The sequence below is a fragment of the Cynocephalus volans genome, chromosome 1, assembly GCF_027409185.1.
Source record: "Cynocephalus volans isolate mCynVol1 chromosome 1, mCynVol1.pri, whole genome shotgun sequence".
NCBI lineage: Eukaryota > Metazoa > Chordata > Mammalia > Dermoptera > Cynocephalidae > Cynocephalus > Cynocephalus volans.
The window spans coordinates 239,911,910-239,921,191 of NC_084460.1; the positions used below are offsets into that span (position 1 = coordinate 239,911,910).

At 54.5% G+C, this 9,282-nt stretch overlaps 1 protein-coding gene across 1 annotated transcript; it reads left to right on the forward strand.

Moving 5' to 3' along the window:
- Positions 1 to 2,698: 2,698 nt before the first annotated feature.
- Positions 2,699 to 5,407, forward strand: DLX1 (distal-less homeobox 1). The gene is made up of 3 exons (XM_063080587.1): positions 2,699 to 3,011; positions 3,666 to 3,865; positions 5,153 to 5,407. Exons 1-3 carry the CDS (start codon positions 2,699 to 2,701, stop codon positions 5,405 to 5,407), a joined length of 768 nt encoding a protein of 255 aa, XP_062936657.1.
- The last annotated feature ends 3,875 nt before the right edge of the window (positions 5,408 to 9,282 follow it).

Here is a 9,282-nt window from a genome sequence, read left to right on the forward strand (position 1 = left end):
AATCCGTATCCCAAGGGGGCGCGTGCCGGACCCTTGTTCCCAGGAGCCAGCCAGGTTCCCTGCACCAAGAAAGTCTTCGGTCCTCCTCCACATGTGGAGGACCGAACACCCTGGAGAGTGTCGGACGTGTGGCCATCTTTTCTCCCCTTCCCCCACCCTCCAATTCTCTGGAATAAACTGGCCCTGGGCGGCCCGGCCGTCGGGTTTCCTCACGCCTTGCGCTGAGCTCCGGGAGTCACCAGTCCGCTTTCCCCGGTCCCGACCCCAACCCCGTGCCCACCGCGGCGATCACTTACGTGGGCAGGGCCTGCAAGGCGCGTGCGAGAGACCCGGGGCCGGAGCGGCATCCGAGCGGCTGTGCTGGGTGCACCGCATTGCACTCCACGCCCCAAAACAGGCGCTAGGAAGGAGCAATTAAAACCACAAGTACGCCACGGAAATCAGGACGAGCCGAGCGGCTCCGGGAGTTGTATAGTGGCGGAGTCATTAGCTGGTTGTTTCTACAAAGCCTCACCGTGTGGTTGGGTGATTAAGAAAAAAAATTATATATATATATATATATATATATATATATATTTTTTTTTTTTTTTTTAAACGTGGGCAAACCGGTTATTGGTTTGGAGGACTTAGGGTTTTTTTTCTTTTGTTTTTCTTTTTGCTCCAACCACACTGCCTGAAATAATTCTGCCCCCATCATCGTGCCCTTAAACGAAAGGAGAGGGAATCCACAGGCAGCAGCTGCCGCTACAGAAGTCAAAAAAGAGAGGAACCCCCTCTACTAATATCTGTAACGACAGCACCGATGTAATTTGTTTTGAATGTTCATTTTTATTGGTGTTCCCTCTGCCAAAATGTGCTTGATTACAGAGGTTTGTCCTATGATCACTACACACTCCAGACAGGGGAAGGTGCGGCGGCGAAGGTTCAGCTCAGGCCAGATCAAATTCCGGGCTGTTTAACGCTGAAAGGCTGCATGTTGCTATTAGTGTTAAATATATGGCTAATTATGCGTATGAAAATTAAACATCAGTGTTATGCTAATGGGGCGCCTTCAGCTGCGGATCTGAGCACTTGAGACTACCATTTAATCAAATGAATCAGTAACTAATACATCTGCACGTGTGAACTTTCACAAGATCATTTCCCTGTTCCCGTCACACCGCTAAATTATGAAAGAAATAATTATCAACACTTTCTAATTACCTAACAAAGTAATTTGGGATTCACCGTGGAGCTGGCGGGATGGGGAACCGGCATCGCCTAGCAGCCAGCGTGGTGTCAGCCACGCGCGCGGGGGTGGCGGGGGGGGGGGTCTTTGATGAGCTTTTCTGTACCTAGCACCCCAGAAGACCGAAGGCGCCCTGGCTGCTCTTGCCTCCACCAACCCTGCTCCCCTGGCCGGGTGGCGCCAGCTTTGGCCACTGGAGGTGAGGAAGATCCTGGGCGGCGATGAGAGACGTATCTGCACACAGATGTACGCGCCTACCCCAGGCCTGGTTTTGCTGCGGTTTGCGGTGTTCCCCAGGGACTCCTGATCCCCGGGTACTCTCGCCAGACCCCAGGAGGCCGGAAAATGACCACCTGGCGTCTGCGGCTGAGCAGAACGCAGCCCGCCGGCCCCTCGGCTCCACGCTGCGCCGCGCCCTCGGGGCGAGTGAGCCCGGGGCGCACCAAGCAGAGGGAGTGGAGAGGGGAGGGGGAGGCGGAGGAAGATTGGGAGGGAAAGAGGGTGTGCGTAAGGGGAGGGGGCGGTGCGGCCGCCTTTCCTGGGAGGAGAAGCGCGGGTTCCTGGTTCTCCACGCGCACTGCTTTAATCAGACCCGTGCAGCCTCGAGCTGGAGTGGCCAGCTGGGCCTGGAGCAATGCGAGCGGGCCCCAGGGAGCGGCGGCGGCGCGGCGGCCGAGTGAGTGAGTTCGCCCGGAGGGCCCCAAACCCAGACCCCAGGGATGTGCCGGAGCGGACCCGGGCCAGGGAGGCGAGGCCAGGAGGGTGCTGCGCTAGGCACAATAAGCTCGAGAGGATCGCTGTTTTCCGCCTCGGATGCCCCCCAGTGCGTAACTCCGCTTTCTGAGGCCGCAGCCAGGCTCCAGAGCCGCCCTATCTCAGAGCCGGACTGAGTGGCAGTGACGGGAAGCGGTCCCGGGTCCCCGGCGTCGGGGGAGGGCCTAGGGTGGGGAGGGTAGTGCGAGGGCAGCGGCGTGGAACCGCTGGTTGGTTTCTGGGGAGGAAAGCGCATGAGGGAGGCGGGAGGCTGCAGATCCGCGGGCAGCAAAGGTCCCGGCGCGGACGCCGCAGCCCATTGTGCATCTCGTACGGCGCGCTCTGTTGCAGAGGAGCCCGGGCCGGGAAGTGTGGACGCGTCTCTCCCGAGGCCGGGCACCCTTGCCGGCTCTAGTCCAGCGGAGCCCGAGCGCCTCGGACCAATCCCCGGTGATTATGCAAGACAGCGGACCAATCAGCTCCGCCAGCTCATGAATATTTATGACCTTGGTTGAGTCAAAGCTTTGAACCGAGTTTGGGGAGCTCGGCAGCATCATGCTTAGACTTTTCAAAGAGACAAACTCCATTTTCTTATGAATGGAAAGTGAAAACCCCTGTTCCGCTTAAATTGGGTTCCTTCCTGTCCTGAGAAACATAGAGACCCCCTAAAGGGAAGCAGAGGAGAGAAAGTCCCACACCCAGACCCCGCGAGAAGAGATGACCATGACCACCATGCCAGAAAGTCTCAACAGCCCCGTGTCGGGCAAGGCGGTGTTTATGGAGTTTGGGCCACCCAACCAGCAAATGTCTCCTTCTCCCATGTCGCACGGGCACTACTCCATGCACTGTTTACACTCGGCGGGCCATTCGCAGCCCGACGGCGCCTACAGCTCGGCCTCGTCCTTCACCCGACCGCTGGGCTACCCCTACGTCAACTCGGTCAGCAGCCATGCGTCCAGCCCCTACATCAGTTCGGTGCAGTCCTACCCGGGCAGCGCCAGCCTCGCCCAGAGCCGCCTGGAGGACCCAGGTACGTGCGCTTTCCAGGGAGGAGAGGAGGAAAGAGAGAGAGAGAGAAGGGGGGGGGAGGGAAGGTAGGGGAGAGGGAGACAGGGAAGAGGAGAGGAAAGAGAAGTGGGGTGGGGTGGGGAGGGCTCAAGAGAAATTGAAGTTTCGGATATAAATCTGTGGATCCTTGTCAGAGCAAATAATTAAAAAAAAAAAAAAATCCACCCAATTCGCAACTATCCAGAAAGGATAAATTCAAGAGCGTCTCCTGGCACTGGCTGGGCCTCTGGGCTGCTCGGTGAGCCGAGCACACAATGCCCCGCTGGAAAACAGAACCCCACACGTGCACGTATTAGTCTCGGTAATTATTTATTGCGTAGCACTATAAACAATGTATGCAATTAAGGGTAATTAAACTTCAACTACCGCCTACAAAAATAGCAAACTTTCCCTGAAAATGCAGGAGCTACGCTCCTGGGCACGGCCCCGTCCCGCCTGCAGCGGCCCGGGACGCGCCCTCGGACTTCGGGGGACCGTTCCTTGGCTTTCAGTTTCTTGAGCGTTCTCTCCCGGCCCAGTCTCCACCACCCCTCGGTAGCCTCTCTCTGTCTCAACTCTCCGCACTAAAGGTGGCCCCCAGCATTAACAACGGCTCCCGCTTCTGCTGTCCCTCCAGGGGCGGACTCGGAGAAGAGCACGGTGGTGGAAGGCGGTGAAGTGCGTTTCAATGGCAAAGGGAAAAAGATCCGCAAACCCAGGACGATTTATTCCAGTTTGCAGTTGCAGGCTTTGAACCGGAGGTTCCAGCAAACTCAATACCTAGCACTGCCCGAGAGGGCGGAGCTCGCGGCCTCCTTGGGACTCACGCAGACGCAGGTACCTCGCTGCTGCCACTCCGTCAAGCAGGCTTCCCGCCGCCCGCCTGCGCCCTGAGCTTCATTTCCTGCTCACTGGGCCTCAGGGTCGGGGTGTCTCTCGTGTGTGTGTGTGTGTGTGTGTGTGTGTGTGTGTGTGTGTGTGTGTGTGTGTGTGTGTGTGTGTGTGTGTGTGTGTGTGTGTGTGTGTGTGTGTGTGTGTGTGTGTGTGTGTGTGAGAGAGAGAGAGAGAGAGAGAGTGTGAGTGTGTGTGTGTGTGTCCATTCCTGGCTCCCAGAGTCTTTTTCCTCCCTCATTCTTTCCGCTCTAGCTCTGTCGCTGCTTTTTGTACCCCGAGCTGCCTGCCACCCGGCTCTCCGTCCCTGGACAATCTGATTAGGGCGCAGGAAGGATTTCCCCAGACGTTTGTTTGGGGACTCTGAGGTCACACGTGCCCGAACAACTGGAACAATAGACGTGGCACTTAATCCCTTCTTTGCCTTTAAAGTGTGTGGCTAATCACTGGGGCCTGGGCCCGCTCCTCTGTTTCCCTCCTCCTTTTCACCGGGTTGAGGCTGGGTCCTTTCGTCGGCCCTCTCACCTCCTAAGCCCAGTCCCTGGAGGAGAAAAGGGAGCTTCTTTCCCAGGTTGCTCTAAGACACTGGGGAGCCCTTAGGCGTTCTGACCACGTTTGGCGCAGGTTTCCAACGTCCGGCCCGGGATTTGGAGTAGAGCTGGGGAAAGCAAACCAACCCTAGAGAAAGATGGTTTGAGTCCAAAGAAAAGTTCAATGGAAGTTTGAGTCCTCCTCAGTCCCTAACTCACTCAAGGGCAGAGAGGACGGCGCAGAGAAGGCAGGTGGCACTGCAAATAAATTTCCTCCACTTCTTCCTAAGCTTTTGATTCTTTTATTGATGTTGATATTGGAATTGCTGGCTTGGTGTTGGGCAGACAACTGCGTCTTCTGCAGATGGTAGCCAGGGTCAGAAGGGCCCTGGCAGGCTAAGGCCTGGGTCTCCGCAGGCCACTCTCCACCACGCCCCCCCAGCTCTCTAAGAGCTGCCCCAGCGGGTCACCGGCGGCTGGAGGTCGGGCCTTCTAGCTTTAGGCTCTTATCTGTATGTGTGTGTTTGGGCGGGGTGGGGTTCGGTGGGGGGGGGTGTCTCTGCTCCTCCAGCAGGGAGCTGCCAGATTGAGCAAAGAAGTGGGACTCATATCTCTGCTGTCCTGCGGTCCCCTTTCTTCTTCCCCGCGACTTAAGTAGGCTCCGTGGTCCCAGCCCGAGTCATGTTGTTGTCCGCTCTTACAGGTCAAGATTTGGTTCCAGAACAAGCGCTCCAAATTCAAGAAACTGATGAAGCAGGGAGGGGCGGCTCTGGAGGGCAGCGCGCTGGCCAACGGCCGGGCCCTGTCTGCTGGCTCCCCGCCTGTGCCGCCCGGCTGGAACCCTAACTCCTCATCCGGGAAGGGTTCAGGCGGAAGCGCAGGCTCCTACATCCCCAGCTACACGTCGTGGTACCCTTCAGCACACCAAGAAGCTATGCAGCAACCCCAACTTATGTGAGGTTGCCCACCCGCCTCAGCCAGCCTCCTCTCCATCCCCCCCGGCCTGGGCCCCTCCTGCCTCCTGGTTCATCCACCCTGTCCGCTCGCCCTGGGCCCGGAGGAGAAAGGCCCAGACGGAAAGAAGAAGGAACAGTGAAGGCAGGACGCCTGCCGCCTCCTCGGAGACCCGCGCGGTCCGCCCGGCAACTCTGTGGCGCCCGCGCTCTCTTCCGAACCTCGGCCTGGGCCGCGCAGTGACAGCGGAGAGAGGCCTCGGAGCGCAGGCGCAGCCACCGAGACAGCCCGAGCAGCAAAACAAACCTGCTCGACCCGACCCACCGACCCTCAACTTTGTGGGACTATCAGGAAAACGAAACAAAATGTAGAAAAAGCAAAAGCTCTTTTCTGTCCTGTCCGTCTCTTGTCTCCTTTCGCTGTCTGTGCGCTGACGAAGTTAAGGTCGCCCTCCATGCGCTGTCCTCATTCTGCGGCCCCTGACCTCTGCAAGAAGTCTTCACGTCCAGCCGCGCCGCGTGCGGTCTGCCGGGCCGCCCAGCTCCGGATCCTGGGACGTTTTGTTCTTTCGGGCCTCCTCCTGGGCCCCGCCTAACCATCTGTGTAGCTTGTTTGGGAACTGGGGGGAATCGGAGGGTGGGGGGTTTATTTATTGAGAAATGGACTTCGCCTGAGGCTGAGTGTTGGCCAATTTGAGATTCTGTGGGGCTCGAGGAACACACTGTCCAAACTCACCGTTTACTTTAAACGCACCCGGAAAAACGGAAACAGAGGAGGTGGTGATTTTTAACGTATACAGTAACTTTTGTACTTCGCTGGAATGGGGAGGTTGGAGCCGAATGAATTGCATTTTTTACATGTTCCCGTATTATTTAAAAATAATAAATAAAAAAAAAAAGAAAGATAAATAGAGCCAACACTATCGGAAGGAACTCCTGATCACTTTACCTGGACAAGAAGGAAAATCTGATTTCCTCCTTGGGGAGAAAGAGAGAGAGAGAGAGAGAGAGGACCGATGGGCAACGGAGAGAAAACAGGCGTGAGCAGAGCGCACTAATTCCAGTGGGCTTTAAAGTAAGACCAAAGCAGCTTTACAACATTCCCTAGAGGCTCGACCACAGAATAATGCCAGTCACCACCCTGAACGCCCAGTCTCCAGTGCAGGATCTAATCGCTGTACATATTATTATTGTTATTGTTATTATTATTGTTCTGTAAACATGTTGCACAGCTTAGCCCTTTTCCGTTCTGTGTGTGGCTGTAAAACCCGATGCTTTGTGAAATGAGAATCTTGACATTTTACTTGTGAAATTTGGAAAATGTGACCAATTGAAATCAGTCGTGTTTTGTGTTCTCTATGTCAAAGTTTAGTTTTATAATGAGAATGTTAACTTATTTCTTTGTATCTTGGGGAAAAAAGAACTTTGTAAATAAGTTATAAAGTTTCTTTGAGACAGTAAAATTATGATTTCGAGGAAGAGCTGCTGTCTCCTGTGCTGTGTGAGGGGAACTGCGGGGGGCCGGGCCAAACTCCCACCTCTGGGGACAGGTAGCACAGGGTAGCAAATCAAGAACAGAGTGGGGGTGCCTGATTCCAGACGCACCAGAAGATGATCCCAAGGCATGTAGGTGCCCCACTGGGCCCGTTCTTCTTGCCTTACTCCCTCGACACCCAAGGTGTCTGAGTCCTACCTGAGTTGGAGGGGTGCGGAGAAAGTGCCTGGAGAGGATGCCAGGGAAGAGGGCTCAGGAACAAGTGCGGCAGGGCAGAGCTGGGGCTCGAACCCAAAGACGGTGAAGACCCGCTGAGAGAAGATGAAGGCAAAGTTCAAAGGCAGCCCGCCTGGGAGACTTGAGTTCCTCCCACTCCCAGCCACCTCTCAGGAGCCCTTCAAGCCCGGAAGCAGAGACACCTTGCTTTGCCCCTACCCTCCGCTTGGATCTGGCCTGTGGGCTTTTGCTTGGATCCCAAGGCTCTGGATCCAGTCGCCGAAAATACGCGGCCAGACGCCAGGCAGCAGCCGGAAGGATACGTCTGTCAGGCTATCTCCCAATCAATCAGTGGCTCCCGGGGAACAGGGCACCGTCCCAGGGAGCCCCCCGGACCCCGCCACAGCGAGAAAGGCCCGTGCCTGCCTAATGATCCTGCCTTTTCTCTGCGCCTCTGAGAAATGGAGGTGCTAAGGGAGGGGTGGGTAGGCTCCGCGGAGTTGGAACTCGAGAGCTGACCAGAGTCAAGCATACCTTTAGCCCCCAGCCCGAAAGTTCCCAGGCCAGGCCATTTTGAGGGCACCTCTGCTGGAGCACTGGGATCAGTTCGCTCCAGAAGAACGCAGGCTCCGAGGGGCTACCACCAGATTGGCTCCCTGCTTCGCCCGGTGGTCCTGCGCCACAGCCCACCCCTAATCCCAGACTCCGCTGCCCAGTCGAAGCAGCTCCGGAAAGCTGCGGGCTCAGACCGGCTGCTTTGCGCAATTCCTGCTTCTCCCGCACACGCCTTCTGTCGCTGCTGCCCGAGGGGGCTGGCCCTCCGCCTTTGGGGGACCCTTTCAGGCGCGCTGCGGGGAGCAGAGCCCGGAAAGCAGTGATCTGTGTTGTGACAAGCACCCATTTTTCAATTGGTGCTGGTGAAAGATCAGATGAGCCGGGCTCTTCTTCCGACGCCCTTTGGGAAGGGGAGGAGGAAGTGAAGGGGCTGCGGGTAAGGGGCGGTGTGATGGAGGAAGCAGGGGAGGTGGTGGGGGATGAAGGGGACCTGGAGGCCCCTTCCGGACCTAGAATTGGGACTTTCCCACTCCCGGCGGCCCCCAGAACCACAGCGCTAATCAGGGAGATCAGACCTCAGAGACCAGAGTGCGAGCGGGCAAACGGGCCTTAAAGCTGAGAGAAGGGACCGACTTCCCAGGCTAGGCTCCGGCGCGGGGGCAGGAGCCTTCCTGAATTCGTTTTCTTGCTAGTGACTTTGCTTGTGGGGAGATTTTTGTCACACATCTGAGGGGTCCCCCAGACGACAGCTAGGGCCCAATGCCCCAAGCCACAGGCAAAATCTGTTTGGTCAAGCGGATTTTAATACTTTGAGATATTAGCTTATACTAATTTAATAATCTCTTGCTAACAGTTCAAATAGAGAAATTATTAGTTTTAGCTCAACGAAGGCGGTCTTTAGTTAGGCTTTATTATAATTATAAGAGGTTGTACTTTTAAAAAAATGTTAATCTCAATATAGGCCTAATTAATGCTGCCTTGTTACTGACAAGTAGTTCATCAAATATCCGATTCAAAGATTTTCATAATGAGTATATTAATTAAACTATGAATAATCTAAAGGTGGTTATATTTAAACAATACCTCATTATAATGATTAAATACTGATTTTGAATATTATGTCTTAACAATTGTCATTTAGAAAACACAACCTTTCCTTATGTATGAGTCTGTAATGGCAAAATGCAATTTTGGGATTTTTTCCCCCTTGTTCAAAAAATGTGAACCTCATTTTAAAACACTTCTGAAATAGGTTACACACAGCTTAATGATTATCAAAATGACTCTTTTCTGCAAAAAAAAAAAAAAAAGACCCCAAAGTGTACGTACAGCTGCAAACCCAAGAGGGTCAGCATCATTTCACTGTATTCTCTTCTTGATTACAAGCCGGGCCCATCAAACACAACATAATTACAGTAATTTCAGGTTTATTTATTCTAATGCAGTTTCCCCATCTCTCTGGTAATTATGAGCAATTTTTTCGCCCAGGGAATCTTTTTGCATTAACAAAAGAGATAACGCACTGAAAGCCAAATTTGCTGTGCATTGAGAAAAGGAAAAAAAAAAAAAAATCAAATAGGTGCGAGCTGCCATCTCTGCAATTCTCTGGTACCG